The sequence below is a fragment of the Epargyreus clarus genome, unplaced genomic scaffold (genome assembly GCF_041222505.1).
Source record: "Epargyreus clarus isolate Ecla_fem2 unplaced genomic scaffold, WU_Ecla_fem_2.2 ptg000014l, whole genome shotgun sequence".
In the NCBI taxonomy this organism is placed as follows: domain Eukaryota; kingdom Metazoa; phylum Arthropoda; class Insecta; order Lepidoptera; family Hesperiidae; genus Epargyreus; species Epargyreus clarus.
The window spans coordinates 7,326,263-7,344,314 of NW_027332222.1; the positions used below are offsets into that span (position 1 = coordinate 7,326,263).

The 18,052-nt window shown below is 35.0% G+C and overlaps 3 protein-coding genes across 5 annotated transcripts; 2 read left to right on the plus strand and 1 right to left on the minus strand.

The window, feature by feature from the left end:
- Nucleotides 1–148: 148 nt before the first annotated feature.
- On the plus strand, nt 149–10,255 carry Gclc (glutamate--cysteine ligase). 3 transcript variants are annotated; one of them, XM_073079795.1, is made up of 12 exons: nt 149–166; nt 439–596; nt 714–825; nt 2,426–2,609; nt 3,012–3,190; nt 3,955–4,154; nt 4,455–4,651; nt 5,720–5,891; nt 6,222–6,419; nt 7,046–7,219; nt 7,777–7,958; nt 8,341–10,255. In XM_073079795.1, exons 2-12 carry the CDS (start codon nt 447–449, stop codon nt 8,510–8,512), a joined length of 1,920 nt encoding a protein of 639 aa, XP_072935896.1. In that variant the 5' UTR covers nt 149–166; nt 439–446; the 3' UTR covers nt 8,513–10,255. The 3 variants fall into 3 exon arrangements, with proteins under 3 accessions (XP_072935896.1, XP_072935895.1, XP_072935894.1); XM_073079794.1 differs by lacking the exon at nt 149–166 and adding an exon at nt 173–343; XM_073079793.1 differs by lacking the exon at nt 149–166 and having other exon boundaries at nt 173–596.
- Nucleotides 10,082–15,648, minus strand: LOC140747373 (beta-catenin-like protein 1). The gene is made up of 13 exons (XM_073079796.1): nt 15,488–15,648; nt 15,181–15,381; nt 14,724–14,870; nt 14,338–14,469; nt 13,959–14,118; nt 13,266–13,357; nt 12,993–13,124; nt 12,546–12,694; nt 12,102–12,277; nt 11,619–11,785; nt 11,423–11,518; nt 11,241–11,337; nt 10,082–10,859 (listed from the first exon to the last, which is right to left on the minus strand). The coding sequence occupies exons 1-13, from the start codon at nt 15,515–15,517 to the stop codon at nt 10,771–10,773; spliced, it is 1,668 nt and encodes a 555-aa protein (XP_072935897.1). The 5' UTR covers nt 15,518–15,648; the 3' UTR covers nt 10,082–10,770.
- A 308-nt stretch (nt 15,649–15,956) lies between these two features.
- LOC140747376 (uncharacterized) lies at nt 15,957–18,036 on the plus strand. The gene is made up of 6 exons (XM_073079798.1): nt 15,957–16,070; nt 16,191–16,322; nt 16,718–16,975; nt 17,267–17,362; nt 17,543–17,664; nt 17,769–18,036. Exons 1-6 carry the CDS (start codon nt 16,002–16,004, stop codon nt 17,998–18,000), a joined length of 909 nt encoding a protein of 302 aa, XP_072935899.1. The 5' UTR covers nt 15,957–16,001; the 3' UTR covers nt 18,001–18,036.
- The last annotated feature ends 16 nt before the right edge of the window (nt 18,037–18,052 follow it).

The following is an 18,052-nucleotide window of genomic DNA, read 5'->3' on the forward strand; positions in this document are numbered from 1 at the left end:
AAATATGAATAACTTTATTTGATACCACACCTCATACAAAGTATTTCAATTAAAGTCAATTTAATAATCTGCTAAACTACATGTTCTTCATGTATCATTTAAGAGTAATTATTAAAAAAATACGATGTCAATTTGACAAATCAATGTATACACATCAAATTGACAGGTGACATAAATTTGTTTTACGTGCAAACATAATTCATGATAGTGGTACTTTAGTAATTATTGTACTATATAAAAAATATTCTCCTCGGTTATAAATAGTACCAAGAAATAGTATTCATAACTCATACATCATTGGGTAGCTCTACCATACAGATTTGACTGAAAGTGTCAGTGAATAGTAAATGAACTTTTTGTTTAAAGTTAACCAAATTGTTTTTTTTAAAGTTAAATCGTGTGTAACTAAATTTTGCATATCTTTTCCGAACATCCAAGTAGCGAAGATGGGTTTGTTATCTGAAGGTAGCCCTTTGAGTTGGGAGGAGACCAAAGCCTTGGCGGAACACGTACGGCAGCACGGCATTGAACAGTTTATCAACTTGTATAGCAAGCTGCGTGACCGCACTGGCGATGTGCTGAAATGGGGTGATGAGGTGATTTTTCCAAACCATTTGATACAAATATCTACCTGACTGTTCCTCCTATTCAGTATTATTTAATTTAAACTAACTTATTAGGATTACTGGCTATAAGTATTTTAATATTTATAGGTGGAATATATTATAGTGAAATTTGATGATGAAAACCAACGCGCCACAGTTAGCCTTAGGGCTGCAGAACTTCTGCCTCAACTACAGGAAAAGGAACAGGCTGACCCACAGAGTAATTATTACATCATATTATTTTAGTATTGTGCCATAACATTACATTAAGGTATTAATTGAATAACCAAACATAATATACTTGATAAAATATCGAAAAAAAAAACATTTATTTGTATACAAAAAGATACATACTTTGTAGTACTTTCAATTAAAATAATTATGTTTACTGTAAGCACTAAAAATCTATTTTAAATTTTGCCACACAATTATCCTAAATATTGGTTAACCACATTTTGTAATTAAAACACAAGGATATACCTACTTGCTTCCTACAATGAATTACACAATCATTAAACTTGTGAAAATTGTCACGTCATGGTGATCTGACTCATAACTATTTCGGTTCAGTATGACATAGACAAACTATTTGTAAATTCCTGCATGGATTATTTTATTAACATCACATGCTAACAATCATCACAATAAGAAAGTCATATTTACAAAGTACACAGATTTTACAAAAATATATATATTATTATTTATATTTTGTTTTCCTATGATTAAAAGATGGCAAATCATTCAAAATTTTTTTTTCAAATTATTTAATAAATGGTTATTTTTGTTTAAAAAATATTATATTTTCTGCTATAATATTTCTGAGATATTATTAATTAAATCACACTTGCTAATGGAAAACTTTCTATCTTTATCCATATTCAAAATGATGTTCAAAAAAATGTCCAGAATAAATGAAAACTTCACTATTTAGACACACCACATAATTGTAAATTGCAGAGGCTTAAAAGTATGTACATAAATCAATTTATACTTGTATAAACTTCAGTATATAATCATGCAGGTACTAACAACTTATTACAGATAAGAGTATACATTATACAATATTGTGCTAATTGTTTTGCCCTCTTCTCATGATAAGATAAACTGGAGATTTAATTAATGCCTCTCTAAGATGTAATAATCAATCTTGTAATGAAATTGACATTTCACATTATTTCAAACTAGTATTTCATGACTATCCCAATGCTGGGCATGTGTCGTCCCTCAGAATGAGAAAGATTAGGCCATATTCCACCAAGCTGGCCAATTCACATAAATTTAACTTGCTTGTTTTATAAAGATCTCTCAGGAATTATTTCCTCACACAAGTTTTGTTTACTGTTAAACATGCAATATATTAAGCGCACATAACTTTTCAAAAATCATAGATGTGTGCCTGAGATTAAAATCCCAAAGAGAGAGGCTAAAGTGGCTCTTTATTACATATTACACTTTTACCATTGTGTAACATAACACATCATCCACATAGCTTCAGATTTATAATATACAATATTCATGTGATGTGGTTCTTTAAGGTATTGTTTCTAAAACAGTAGACTGTTTTAAAACTTTAGCATGACAGGAAGGCTCAAGTAGCTTGTTGTACAAACATTTGATTTTACTGTCCTTTGTTTAGACTAGATACCTTCTGTTCTGATAATATGATAACACTATTTCAAAGATTTCATTGTAAGTAATTGAAATGCAAATATCAAGGGACTATTCTCATACTTGGTTTATTTCGTAAAAACTAATACATAATAGGTAAAAATATAAACAAGTAAATATAAAATAACTTATCCTGATTCAATTTTGTACAGGTGTGAAATCCCTGTGGCGGCCAGAGTATGGGGCCTACATGGTTGAAGGCACGCCAGGCAAGCCCTATGGAGGGCTTTTAGCACACTTCAATATTGTAGAGGCTAATATGCAATTTCGTAGAGCAGAAGCAAGTACTCTACTCAAAGATGGAGAAGTGATCATGAGCATTACAAATTTTCCGAGGTACTTATGAAATCAATATTTGATTAGCTTTGTACTCGCTATTTAATCAGCATTTATAGGAGTTTCACACTATAATCATAAACCACAACACTGTAATTTTCAAAAATCATACAACCATTATAATGCAAAAATACTTCTCAGGGTACTAATTCATTCGGTCTTTAATTAATGTTTTATAAGTATTATGTTAATCCACTGAAACATCCAGTAATTATTTTTCTAATTTACATTTAAATACAGTTTAATATAAATATATTAGGTTAAACTGTTATGTAAATTTTACATTGTAGAGGATTTATGTGAATTGCAAGATCACTTTAGAATCACTTCAGTTATTTTCATATATAGCATCTTCAATAATTATTAATGTTATATGCTATGTGTTTTCAATTTACGTTTTAGATTAGGATGTCCGAATTTCACAAGTCCCCCATATCCACCGACACCATCCTCAAGTGATGGGGTGACCCTCTCACACTACTTTCCAGACGAGGCTATATTCCCAGGACACCCGCGCTTCAAAACATTGACCTCGAATATCCGTCGGCGAAGAGGAGAAAAAGTTGCTATCAATATTCCAAGTACGTGTTTGTTATAGAAATCTCATAGGAACATTTTATTATGCCATATATTGAATTAATCATTGAGACTATGTTATTACTACATATAATTTAAATGTAGTAAACCTAAGAGCAAGGTGATGGAATCTTCACTTGTTATTCAACCAGAACACGTTTTATATAGAAATAATAAAAAATGATATTTTTAAATTTCTAATGTTCAATTTTGTAATATTACGAATTCTGTCAAAACCTATTCGTTTTCGGTAATCAGGCAATGATTCACTTACTGATTATATATTAAAAAACTGTTTGTAATACTTCCTTAGTTGAATGATAACTATCTAAGTAACTTTATCATTATCTAACTAATTTATTTTGGTTACTTAACTTAATCTATCTTGAAAATTATAATCGTATATTATAATATTGAACAATAATAGATGCTCCCTTTTAATGTCCCATCTATCAAGTACAAGAAGGCCTTACAAGTGTCACTAAGGCGTTGCATGGAAAGTATTCCATCTATTTTTGCCTTATAACATCAGTCAGTAAGTATGGTAAAGGCGATTCACAGAGTTCCCACATAGTCCTCAGAGGTAGCAATGCTTCTGTAGCTGACCTTATGTAGGATTCCCTTACTTACCTCCTACAGAGGGCTGATCATAGATGTCCACGGGCCATTTACCACCACCTGGTGGTAAATGGGACTACTCGTTATGGCCACTATCGGCTATAGGCTATCGTTTGCTACTATTAGTAAACCAAACGTACACATATGACAGTATTCCGCGACGTAAACACGAAGATCCCGGTGGACGAGTCCCACTCGCTGGAGCCGGACGCGGCGCGGCCCGACTGCGTGTACATGGACGCGATGGGCTTCGGCATGGGCTGCTGCTGCCTGCAGCTCACCTTCCAGGCCTGCTGCATCACCGAGGCGCGCACGCTGTACGACCAGCTCGCACCCTTGTGCCCGATCATGGTAAATATTATTGATTTCTTCGATCATGCTACGATATTTGTGTATCTAAGAATGCATATAAATAAAGTACTTGTAAATATATTTATGAAATACTAAAACTTTATTTTATATGCCAAACCGACTTGCGACCGGCTCTTGATATAAACCTTTAAATTGCTTGAGCACCAGCTCGAGTATTTTTACACAATTTAAACCAAACTAAAAATTAATACAATTTTAAATTATTCCATCCTAACCACCGAAATCAAGAGCCCTCCCTATTGATTACATGTCTAACTATATTTCCTTATGCTTGACTAGCTAGCGCTGTCAGCGGCGTCGCCGATCTACCGCGGCTTCCTCACCGACGTGGACTGCCGCTGGAACGTGATCTCGGCGTCTGTGGATTGCCGCACGAAGGAAGAGCGCGGGGTTGACCCACTAAAAAACAACCAGTTCCGCATACACAAGTCACGATACGACTCCATCGACTCCTACCTCTCGCCGGAACACGAGAAGTAAGTTAATAAAGCATAAGTAATAAATATTGCTACCACGTAACGTTATTTTTCTAAGATGGGTGCCGTGAACACATACAATTACAAAGAAAAATATTTACAAAGTAAAGAGTGGATGTAAGAGTTAAAAGTGTGCTTAGCCGAGAATAGATTCTTCCACATGGCAGATTGATATAAAGTCCTTTTCTTTATTATAAGCTCTTAGCCTATCTGCTTTTTTTAATTCATGATGTCATGAACCATGTTGTAGTTTGAAACATGTCATCCTCGAATAACAACGAAATAATATTTAACAGGAAAAAATACAATGGAAAAAATATAGGTTTCAAGAAATAATATACACAAAGAGCAAAAAATTTAAATTATTTTTGCAGCTGTGCGAAACAGTAACCGGTAAAATTAAGATTATTTAAAATACCTATATGGTAACTGAATCAAATTATAATGCAAGGCAGGTGTTATAAGGTGATGTCTAGTGCAAACTTGTAACGTTCATTCAAAGACTACAAATACATTTAATCAATATTCAATGACGCAATTACGTAATACGTACATAGGTCGTAAGTTAAATGAATACTGTAACTTGTACTATTTGCTATTTTGGAATCTGTAAATGGCACTAATGTACTAATGTAAAATAATAGATAATAACACGTCTTTATTAGTAGTATATCTAAGGTAATAACACCATTGTCGCTCATATGTCACTATACATCTTGTGTACAATACAATTCCTATGAAACTTCAATGCGGAAACTGAGCGTGACGTCTTTCATTGGTGAAGTACCTTAATTAAGCCGCAATTTCAATACTGCAGTCGCTAGATACTTATCTATTTGTGACACGTTCACGCACATAAAATATTCAGCCTATATTAGCTACTTAAAAAGACATTACTTCTAGCGCTAATGCCAAGCGCGGCGCTAAAATACGCGTTTTGCTTGACCAGGCCTCAAGGATTCAATAATAATTATTTTTGAAGTCGCCATTTTGACTAGTTCACGATTGTATATAAAGTATATTATCGTATTGAAACCCATATTAATGCTCAGTAATTGTCTAATTTAGATACAACGACATCCCGATCGTGCACGACCCCGCCATCTACCGGCGGCTGCGCGAGGGCGGCATCGACCACCCGCTGGCGCTGCACGTGGCGCACCTGTTCATCCGCGACACCGTCTCGCTGTTCTCGGAGAAGGTGCACCAGGACGACGCCAACGACACTGACCACTTTGAGGTTGGTCAACTAGAAATATATTTGAATGTGGGACGAGTTTCTTATTATGTAACCCAGGCCATATCCTGTGATCAGTCATATCCGAACCTTCTATCTTTATGTAGAAGCATCTAATATAAAGTTTATCCGTAGTTTGTGTTTCATAGATATCTTTGTATATAAAAAAGTAACTCTCCAAACCTTTCAAACCAGAACATACAAACAAAAATCGAAATCACAATGATTTTCAAAATACCTATCAGTGATGTCTTGAAGTCAAACATCAAAACGAGATATGAAAAAACTAAGGCACTAAATAACGTTGCAATGACATTTTGTAACCACTTGCAGAACATTCAATCAACGAACTGGCAGACGATGCGGTTCAAGCCGCCGCCGCCCAACTCGCCGATCGGCTGGCGCGTGGAGTTCCGGCCGTGCGAGGCGCAGCTCACAGACTTCGAGAACGCCGCATACGTCTGCTTCGTCGTGCTGCTCACGCGCGTCATTCTCTCATACAACCTTAACTTTGTCATGCCTATCAGCAAGGTACGTGTTCGAAAAATGAGGTTTGGTCATATTAAATAGGTGATTTGGAATAAACATACATGTTACATTTTAACTAATTCCATAGATAGTTTACGTTGTAGCCTATAGTACTCTAATTTACTCTAATTTTCTAACTAGTTGGATACTTGCGTACTACAATTAAAATTCATTTCATGCTTAGGCGACGCCACTTGATACGACTTCCGTTTCGTGTACATATTCGTTTGTTTACGTATTTTCTGCTCATATCTTAAAGTTGTAGCTAATACATTAAAAGACGCGCGTACACTGAATGATTTTCTGAAGGCAGTTTGGGACTTTGGCTTAAACCCTTTCATTCTATGAGGAGACCCGTGGCCAGCAGTCCGCTCTGAATATAGAAACGAGTCGCCTCGCAATAGCAAATTGTAGTTAATAGCGGGACGAGACGAAGATAGACACATGACCCCTACCCCCCCACTCCCCCTCGGCATCCGTTTGCTGCTCGCTCTCACCCATGGGTTCATAGATGCGTTAGTGTGTCTTTACGTTACGGAGTATATGCGAACTAAACTTGCGTGAAACAACTTCAGAGCGGACTAGAAGTTTGTCTCGGAATACAACGTATTAACTTGCACGTGTTGCAGGTGGACGAGAACATGCAGCGCGCGCAGCGGCGCGGCGCGTGCCTCGGCGAGCGCTTCTGGTGGCGCTGCGACGTGCGCGCGCCGCCCGCCGCCGCCGCGCCGCCCGCCGCGCCCGCCGCGCCGCCGCGCGAGCCCTGCCAGCTGCTCACCATCGACGAGATCGTCAACGGAAAGGTACGCCTGCCTGTATGGTGATCCGGCTCGGAGGACCAAACAATGTACGGTTAGCGCACCGTCCTACACAATGTAAAAAGTCATGATTTACGCCGACTTATTCGCGAAAAAGAATGAAAGATGACTTTAAATATAGCAATTTAATAATAGGTACTTCGATTTTGTTTTCGCGTTTTTTAACTACAATAACAACCAAATATAATAAAAATCTGCAAATCGTACAAATTTAAATTTAAAATAACACGCATAAATTGCACAGCATATCGCTGTTTAATGAAGGTGATTTCATTCATTAGTACATGCATTGCTGTGTAGGTCAACTTTATGCAGTGACTGTTACATTATGATAATATAACTTAGATAAAGGCAAATTCATGCAAAGAGTGTGATACTGAGACAGGCGAGCATATTATTGCTACAAAGATTTATTTAGATTATGTGTATTGCCGCATATTGCACCCAGCTCCTTGGACAATGGCCTAAACCCCTCTCACTTGGAAAAGAGACTCAGTGCCCAGTACAGGGACAGTAATGGGTTGACGTCACGTGTGTTGCAGGAGGGCGTGTTTCCGGGGCTGGTGCCGCTGATCGAGTCGTACCTGTCGGGCATGGACGTGGACGCGGACACGCACTGCTCGGTGCAGCAGTACCTCAAGCTGATCCAGCGGCGCGCGCGCGGGGACATCGCCACCATGGCCGCCTGGATGCGCGCCTTCGTCACCGCACATCCCGACTATAAGTCAGTACAACCAACATACCACCCCTTATTCTTCTACTTACATTACATTTTCCACGGACCACGCAAACCATTCATCACCAATCGTCATCGTACGCATGATTCATAATTTATCATAAATTACTAAAGTCTCTTGCCTATGTGTCTTTCCAATGCCGTGGTACAAATAAAGAAATGGAACTTAATTGGAGCCATTTCATTAGAAAGACATGTTTATGAATAATAAATATTATATTAGGAATATTAATTCTTTTAATTCGTGTAAATTAGGTTAAATGATATTGAGAAATTTGAAAAAAAATATAATTATAAATAGTCATAAAGACTTTACTTCAGCAGCTAAAAATAAAACATCATTAATTCTAATCATATGGTTTTATCGCAGACAAGATTCAGTGGTGTCGGAGAAGATAAACTACGACTTGCTGAAACGCGCGTACGAGGTGCAGACGGGCGCCGTGGCCGCGCCCGGCCTGCTCGGCGGCAGCACCGTCTCCAAGACCAACGAGGACATCCCCAAGGCCTTCAGCAAGATGATGAGCAAGGACTGCTCCTAGCTCCGCCGCGCCGCCACGTTCTGTAGTGCCTTCACACGCATGCGATGTAATGTAAGTGGTATTATGTCACTGTCTCAATGGCTACCCACGAATCATTCATTCGATTGAAAAATTTGATGTTTAAAGTGATCTAGTTTAATTGGAATAGATTTAATGAAATTGTTTATTTTTAATTGATTGTGAATGCACTAGGTATAATGTGATTGAAACACGGTTTTTTGCACAAAACATAATTATGCAACATTAAGGTAGTATAATATAGCTATGATCGTACTCGGTTTGGCATTTGACAACTTCGGAAATGGGCATTGCTGAAAGCATTGTTACCAGTAATAGTTAGTATTTTTGTAAGTAGTTATACTGTAGATTACATCATTCCTTGTTCCTTTATACATATACACGGCCGATGTTTATGTATGTGATTTTATATCTATCTCGGCTTATGTATTCCTATTAGGTAAATTAAATTGGAAATCCATATTTATTTAGTAAAATTAAATATCAGTATTAAAATAGCCCACAATCCTTCGTTTGCATTCCATTGGTGGTGACAGCGATTGGACATATTAACCACTTGCATTATATTTACTGTGATTTAGTACAGTGATTGTTATATACTATACTAAGTACCCACTTGTTATTATTATAATGCTCTTAACTTACACCTTGTTCACAGCAGCAATTTATAAAGTGAACCACGTCCTGTTTTTATATTTAGTTATTTTTTACTTCTATAAAAAATTACCATTTGAATCTGTATAATTCAAAATTAAATTGTATACACATTTTTGTAAGTATTTATACTTGCAAGAATACTACCGAATGTACTTAAAATAATATGAGTGGACTGAGTTTTAAATGCCCTTCTGCATGGTGCAGAGTTTATAAATTAATTATTTTATGAGCATTTTAGCAAACAAATATATGTATATATATATTCCTGCAATAATTCTCAAAATAGTTAAGCAATATACAAATGTAGAGTTTGCATAGTATTATACTCATGTTTCCTAAATATTTGAATGAGAGGTTGTGAACTTGTAAGTGAAAATTGACGTGGATGAGTATCTATGTGGTATTTGTTATATTTCATTTGGTATTTATTTTGACGTTATTCTCGGGTGTTATGTGCAATCCTTGTATGGTAACATGTTATTGATATATTGGGGTCTATTTATGCAATAAACAATATTTTAGACAATAGTTCTAATGTTATACAGACAATAGTTGTTATTCTAATTGCATTTATGACGGTTCCCAGGGTGAAACCATAAAATAACGAATGTTATTAGTAGAAGTAACACTTCCAAACCCAATGAGGCGGCATAGCCATATTTTATTGACTAAACTGGAGTATGTCAGGGCAGATCTCTGGTGAATAATTCTACAATAAGAACTTTTAAGTAAATATCGAACATTCCCGTCTGTCATCAGCAGAAATTGATTTTATTTTGTCAACTATTTTTACAATTTTATCGACATGTAATTTTGACAAATATATATTGTTAAACACTTTATTGTTAAATGTGTAACTAACACGTATAATTATGGATATATAAATAAAATAAGAACTTATAAACGTTTTTATTTTCAACATTGTGAGTTGCTTATGTTGATTGTTATTTAAACGTAACGTATGCAATGCGCGATATCGAAATGTATTGGGTTTATTTTCATTGTTATAGATTATATAAAATTGTCCTATTATTGGTTGAATAATGAAATAAAAGCTTGTCTTTTGTTTTACTGTTTACATTATTTTTCAAATAGTTTCTGGTTTCGTCTGGTTTCGGAAATGAAATAGGCAAATGTTTTCGGTCGAAAACATTGTGCAGCAGATGCAACCACGAGTCTGTTTAGATACGCTGGGATTCATTTGCTGTCCATGACACAGAATAATCAAGTTTATAAGTTTCCGGCTTAGCTATAAACGATTGCCTTGAAACTTTATACACACATTGTTAGGGTGTTTGGAAAAAGACAGGGTACCTTTTATCCAAAAAAAGTACAGTTCTCAAGAGATAAATAAAAACATTTGAATGCGAGTGAAGCTGCGGGTAAAAGCTAGTTTAGAATAAATACATTTATTATGTTGTGTTTCGTTTATTATTACACGTAATTAAAATAAAATGTTGACAAAACATAATGTGCGGCATTGCGTCTATTGAACGTAATGCACTAAACATGTCTGTTTTTAGCAAAACGTGTGTGCATGAGTTTAGGCACGTTCTTGTAGAGGTGGAATGGAGAAAGTGTATTCAGAACTTGTCGACGAGTTGCAGGATGTGCTGCTGCTCCTGCTGGCGCCACTCGTCGCTGCCCGCGTCGCCCAGGTTGCCGGCGTACTCTGCAACGGGAAACATCATCAATACTGAACTACTACAGGTGTATCTCGTGGAGGGAAGAGTATCTAAACTTGTGTCTATTTTTTACTGTAATGATTTTTTGCACTTTATTATGTCGAGTGAGAACTATATAAATCGTTAGATGGGCTGTTTTTGTACTAATCATTTGCTTAGAATATTTGAATACAGCCTTTCAATAATCATAAGGGCTTTTATAAGCCTGTGTTACACATTCTCTCTTAAATCCTTAATGTCTTACAAGGAGCGATCGATATAATTAAAATCCGAACAAAAATAAAGATTCAATAGATTGAAATTTGAAGCAAAACCTAACAAATTTATTATCGTTAATATTCTGCTAATATCTACAGATTTACACTTACCTCTCATGACGTGTCTTATAATTTTTAACGAGCCTCCTCTCAGAGACAGCACACGCTGTACACGTTGCTTGATGGCCGCGGGTCCCGCCGTACACACCTGTTTATCACGAGATGTTAAAGTTAACAACTAAGAAACCTGATAAGAAAGATTTTATATCCATTGTAATTTACCAAAATATTACCTCTAAGATTATCCTGTCGATGAGTTGCAATGTGAATAGACCGCCAGACAAACGCTTCAAATACTGGGCGTCGTCATCCATTTCATCAACATTTTGCTGTAACATAAATTATATTGAATTTAGTACAGAGAAAAAACGCTCAGTCCTAGTATTTGACACAAATACGTCTGACAAGTTTATATAATAAAAAACTTACTTCCATTTCCTTTTCAGTGCGATCCACTTTGTCCATATACTTAAAGTGTAACTCCAATAATCTATCCACTTTCTCCAGATCATTTTCAGTGAATTTGGCTAGTAGCCTCTGTCTTTGACTGCCTTGGCAATTCCGTAACATAGATGCTATTATAGATACTACATGTTCTGAAAATAAAAATTAACTGAATCAGTTTAAATAAAGCCCATAAATCTTTATTGATTCACTTGTGGGAATAGGCCTCTTCCCAGAACCGAGGGCGAGTTAGAGCAACCTCCAATAGACCGCATCAATCCGGTCGAAAAAAATGTAATATCGTACTAGGCGCTGTAATATTTTGCTGTACCTACTTTCTTATATACCTCGTAGTTTAAGATACAAATAAAAAAGCAAAATTAATAAAATGAAATCTACAAGAGCAAATGCAATAGAATGAAACCAAATAGAAAATAAAGTATGTTGATTCCAAGCTCCCCAACTTACCCTCATGTTGATCAACTGTTAACAATCTCTTCCTTTTGGGCGTCTTCATGAACAGGGGGAACACGGTCCTGAGCCCCAAGATATCTACAAACTTGTTGCAGTTGTCCCGTCCATCTGGTCCCGCCAACGCGTGGTCTAATACCTTCAATGACCCATTACGAGACATCTTCTTTTCTCTGAAATATACAAAGAATCCATATTTTTCAATTGACTTAGTGTAAGGAATTAATAGAAAAGGTCAAAAGCTTGTGACAGGTGGCAAAGCATACGCTATTGTCACCATGATACATCACTCAGTAAAACCTGTTCTTATAATCCAGCCCTTCAGAACAAAATAATTTAGTGCATTGCTGGAAATCAATCATATGAAGAAAAAAAATACCACCACTGTTAATTTCAACAAGAAACAACGAAAGAACGCGATATTGCGTGGTATATGCGCACCTAAGCATGAGGTTCATGAGTTGCAGCCCCTCCCCGCGTAGGAAGCGGTCGCGGTTGGCGGGCTCCATGAGCGCGCAGCACAGAGAGTCGAACATGTTCTCCATCGCCTCTTGCTCCTCCGCGCCGCTCGGGTCGTGCCGCTTGTAGAACTACACCGAACATAACATTTATTTCACGCATTTAGTGGATCAGGTATTAACAAACCACTTTGAACCATAAAAATATATCCCATAATCCAGTAAAAACTGGCAAAGAATGCACAAAACTTTGGAATAGATCACAACCAAGTTAACAAAAATGATGACTCTAAAAACATATGTTGCTAATAAAAAAATCGCATACAGATAGATACTATTATTATATTTGTTGTTTTTTTTATTATTTTTTAATTTAGGCTCAGTATCCCAATAGCTTTTACTATTTTCATTTCAACGAATTATTACTTACCGCCAATTGCTGAAGCAGAACATCAATACCGTCTAGTTCTCCAAGCATTTTCCTGTTCTCTGGAGTATTTTGCAACAGAATTGACAAAATTTCTGTTGCATACAATTTATTGGCATCAAATGGTATTTTCACCTGAAATTTTTTATATTGAAGTTATATAAACTGTAACAAACCTGAGTTACTCATATATTATGTACGTAAATAATTACAGTGCATAAAAAATACAAAGGTTAATATATTTTTTTAAATTATCATATAAATAAACATACATACTTTCAGTCTTTTCAGTATCCACTGTATGAAACCCTGTTTAGCAACTTCTATACACATTTCAGGTCTAAATTCTGTAATATTCTCTATTATACCTGCAACAACAACAACAATTTGATAAGTCATAATGACATTTTAATTAATGCATGCACACACAACAAACGTGACAAGCATGCAGGACTACTTAGCATACAAGTATATTGTCATTGCATAAAAGAGTATAAGTTTTATACATAAGCAATTGTTAATATACCAATACTAGCTGACCCGGCAAACATTGTGTTGCCATATAAATAAATAATTGTATATAGTTTAAAAACTAAAAAACACTCTAAAATCTCACAAGGAAAATCATTAATCCTGATTCCTGACGATCCTAATGAGGAGAATGGGATAAAATTATTAAAATCGTGTATTGTCATCGGTTCTTGATAATTGTTCAAAATTTTAAATTAATTGGACTGTTCAAAGTGGGTAAAAATCAAGTTCAAAGATTCCGTTACATAGATACATACATACATACAACACAAGCTAATAAAAGCGTGGTAAAAATGGTAAGGGTGAACAACCCTTGTCACTTAGGGGTATGAAAAATAGATAGTAGCTGATTCTCAGACCTACTGAATATGCTTATAAAATTTGTTGGAGTATAGTAACTAACATTGTGCCACGAGAATTTTATATATAAGATGTTACCTAAAGTATTATGTACAGCATCCCTCTCATCAGCCACCTGTTCATCGAGCCTGGCCAAATTATGTAGCAACAGAGCGGGGGCTTCTGCCTCCGCCAATGCATTGATAAGCTCCTCAGCACCTTCTTCACTTTCATGTAAAATATCAACATCAGTAAACTCCTGCAAAATGAATTACATGATATTTTAAAAAAGTGACCTAATCCAATTGTTTGTGTCCAATTGGTTTTGTCATATCTACAATATTATTATAAATAATGATTAAACTTTAATAGTCAATAGGGCTCTCTCTTGTGGGTGTAATATTTTTAATGAACTAATGTTTGTTTTAACAACAACCGTTGGTTGACAATAAGACCAGATTTACTAAATAAATCTCACCTGTAGTAGATGTACAACTTTAGTAGATATATCAGTGTTATCATGTGACAGCAATTCCAACAGTGAGTTGATACATTTCAATTCCACAAGCAGAGGATATTGGTCCGGCACAGTTGCCACTGCACTCAGCTCCTGCACACAGAGACAATAGTTTGAATGCTGATATGTAAATATGTTTTACACATATAAACATTTATAACAAAATTTAATTATCAGTAACAGAGAAAAGTATTCCTCATTTTAACAAATTAGGTAATGTCTAGCATAAAATAAAATCAATATCAAAATTTCTACAATGTTGCAAGATGTTGTGAAGATTAAAACTTTCATAATAATTCTTTAATTTGTATAACATTTTAATTCTTTATTTTGTTTGTACAACAAACCTGTAGAGCTTCATGTAAGTCAATTTCGCTTTCCATAAACTTCTCTGGCTGGTCTGGAAACTTGATCCTCATCTCTCTGTTTTTGAGAGCCTTTTTCTCAAAGTTCAGCACTAGTTTTTTTACTGCAGTATCATCCAATACCTCTCCCTAAGTAAAATAAATAATTGCCCTTACAATGTATACTAAAATAAAACTACAACCTTCAACATACTTTTCATATGTATTTCTTGATACTTGTCATTTATTTTGATGAAGTATAACACTGATTCAACTATCCATTAATTTTAATTTAATCAAATATAGATAATAGGGTTTTGATTAAAATAAAAACGAATGTAACACTTTAGGCATTCCTATACATATAACGCAAAATTTTACCATAGAAAAAGCAAATATACAATATTTGGCATGTTTTAAAACACTACATTTGTTACACTTTTGAGGAATGAAGTCTTACCTCAGTTACTTCTGTTTCAACAAATCTAAGAATATCCTCTCTTTCTTTATCTGTTATTACAGGTTCCTTGGGGAGCGTAGTAGTCAGTTGTGATGGTATCTTGTTAGACTTGGCCAGGCGGCGCACTTTTACGGCTCTCTCGCTCTCGGGATCTGATTCTTCACTGTCATCTTCATTGGGTCTCTTTGGAGTCGGCGTTGGCTGTAAGATTACAAAATTGTTTCAATAAAATGATGGGAGGAAGCTTAATGAACACTATCATATAATAATATTTATAGAATGTTATTCAAAGTTATACCCAACTTACTTTAAAAGAAAGTAATTCTCCGACATCCATATTCTATTCAATGAAGTAACTATAAGACACGCTTCAAAATTATTGCACGAAATACATAAACAAATACAAAAACTCTTGAAAAGTCAAACTGCAAAAATAACCTCTAAAACTAACGTATTGACAGTTGACATTAGGGTGTTAAACATTGTTTGACAATTGACATTTCATCGTATATTTTAAAATCATAGATATATTATCCTAGTGAAATATATCTATGTTTAAAATAAAGGTTGCCACCTTTTGGTGAAGTATCACTTTTTTAATGATACTACACCATCTGTGAAAATCATGCAGTTGTAAATAAGAATAAAGACAACAAGCAACAAATATATTTTATTTACATAAACTTTTTAATCTACATTAGGCTGTCCAAATTGTAGTATACATTGTTTATGATTTTTAGCGCGAAATTCAATATAACTTTTATTTGACACTTACATTACATACTTTGGATATAACATTAAATAATTTAATACATTATACGATGGAGTTTAGATTGGTGTTAGAAAAACTTAAAAACTCTAATGAATTATTTAATTGTTCTTTCACGAAGGTACTGTACAGTTATATTAAACGAATGTTATTTTTCACTATGTATTACAGATTTATACTTAACAGTTTTAACCCGTCAATATTTGTTTACATAATAATAAGCCTCCACATTTTTTTACAGCAAATAATTAAAAACGTACGTTACGTAACAAAAGCAGAGTTATTAGATATTTTGGAGATGTTAGAAGGAACTGTCGATATGAAGTTTCAAATAAAACTAATTTCAATTCTTAGTGTTTGCTTGTTATTTAATGTAAGCATACTTGAATTACTATAAAGATGTTTTATATGCCAAAAAAGTTTGCAGGGTATATCTTATATTTATTATATGTATATTTTTATTGAAATGAAATAATCTAAGTAATAAGAAATTTACTCAAATGCACGCGATGATGTATTCAACCATATACGGCAGATAGCCGTCCAATTCATTAACCTTAGGGGCATTGTATGTAAATTATATTTCCGATCTACATAAGATAGAATAAATAGCACCTATTCTAATTGGATCTTATTATGATGACCATTTAGTATCAAGTGCACTGTATATTCATAAAAAAGTTAAAAATATTCAAGTCTTGCAAAATATCGTTGATTTAGAATCCTACCCAAATCCTTAAGTTAATAAATGAGTACGAATTGTTCTAGAAATCAAGCAGGGATGTGATAATAGAGTGTGCATCATTATACGACACGCTGTACACTATTCTATCCAGAGGTCTTCCAATGAAGAGTGCGGTGGCATTAAACTTCATCACATCGCTGGTGTACGAGGGCGGTGCGGAGTGTGCGGGGGGCGCGGGGGGCTGCGGGCGCGAGCGCACGCTGCGGCTGCGCGCGCGCGCCGCGCTGCGCGGCAGCGGCTGCCTCGCCGCTATGACGCACCTGTTTACTAATTATATGTTGGTACGTGATATAAGCCCCGACAGATCTAAGCCCTGAGGCCTTAGATCTATCGGGCCTTCAATAAAATTGTAATGCTTATTAATTTCATGGTGCATGATGCTTTTACGATATACTAGAATATAGTAATGTAGCAGTTAGTAGAAATCAACGGAAGGGCATTTCTTTTTTTTACAGTAATTTGTGTCTTATATAGCAATACAATTAATATAATTTCTTAATATTTCAATAGATAAATCGAATTGTAAATCGTAGAATGAAATTTAGAGCATAATAGGACATAACTATTTTCAGTACACAAACACCTGGAAAGCTTTGTGTCGTTGTATCGCAGAAGTTTGTAGTGGATCAGAAGTGAACCAGACATTTTGTTCACACTTGATTCCTTTGGTAAGTCACTGTGATTTACCGCATCACATATAAAATCGAGGCAGTATCACGTTTATGAGATTTCAGAACTATCGGTTTCTGGTGCGTCCATTATATGATAAAATTTAAAAAAACACAGTCAACAGTATAACTCCATGCTTATGTTTTTTTCCAATATCTCTAATAAATAATACATTTTAGTGTGTTCAACGTTGTCTCCAGGGGAACTTAGAAGTGTTCCCAGTACTCCAAAGTATATTGTCTAATCATAAGCGCAACATAAAACTATTTCTAGACACTGACGGGATAGTTATATTCGATAGGTGAGAATTTTATCCTACTTTAACTAATAATGTCCGTACTATTTTAATCTAAACAAAATTTAATTCCGTTGTATCATATTATATTAATAATAATTTAATTCTAGAAAAGAGTATTATCGATACGAATCATGTCTGCAGTTGTTGAATACAGTTGTACAGGTAATTGAGGTCGAAGAAATAATTATTATAAGGAAGCAAAACAAGATACATGAAAATCTGCAGGATTTGTTACAATTGCACAGTGCTGATTCACGTGTGGGTGACACTATAAAATATGTAATTCTTAAAATGAAACTTAAAAGCTTTTTGAGGAAACATATAGTATCGATAAGATGAAATAGTAATATTTAAAAACGAATTTTATATTATTTCACCAGAAACACCATTC

What these genes read in the sequence shown, in the direction of transcription:
- Gclc (XM_073079793.1), top strand. Translation starts at nt 348, where the DNA reads ATGAACTTTTTGTTTAAAGTTAACCAAATTGTTTTTTTTAAAGTTAAA. An exon ending in CACCCTTGTGCCCGATCATG is followed by an intron (nt 4,155 to 4,454) that starts GTAAATATTATT and finishes ATGCTTGACTAG; the next exon opens with CTAGCGCTGTCAGCGGCGTC. An exon ending in TTGTCATGCCTATCAGCAAG is followed by an intron (nt 6,420 to 7,045) that starts GTACGTGTTCGA and finishes CACGTGTTGCAG; the next exon opens with GTGGACGAGAACATGCAGCG.
- LOC140747373 (XM_073079796.1), bottom strand. Translation starts at nt 15,517, where the DNA reads ATGGATGTCGGAGAATTACTTTCTTTTAAA. An exon ending in TTGAAACAGAAGTAACTGAG is followed by an intron (nt 14,871 to 15,180) that starts GTAAGACTTCAT and finishes TATTTTACTTAG; the next exon opens with GGAGAGGTATTGGATGATAC. An exon ending in TATAAGACACGTCATGAGAG is followed by an intron (nt 10,860 to 11,240) that starts GTAAGTGTAAAT and finishes TTCCCGTTGCAG; the next exon opens with AGTACGCCGGCAACCTGGGC.
- LOC140747376 (XM_073079798.1), top strand. Translation starts at nt 16,002, where the DNA reads ATGGAGTTTAGATTGGTGTTAGAAAAACTTAAAAACTCTAATGAATTA. An exon ending in GTTCACACTTGATTCCTTTG is followed by an intron (nt 17,363 to 17,542) that starts GTAAGTCACTGT and finishes AATACATTTTAG; the next exon opens with TGTGTTCAACGTTGTCTCCA. An exon ending in GGGATAGTTATATTCGATAG is followed by an intron (nt 17,665 to 17,768) that starts GTGAGAATTTTA and finishes ATTTAATTCTAG; the next exon opens with AAAAGAGTATTATCGATACG.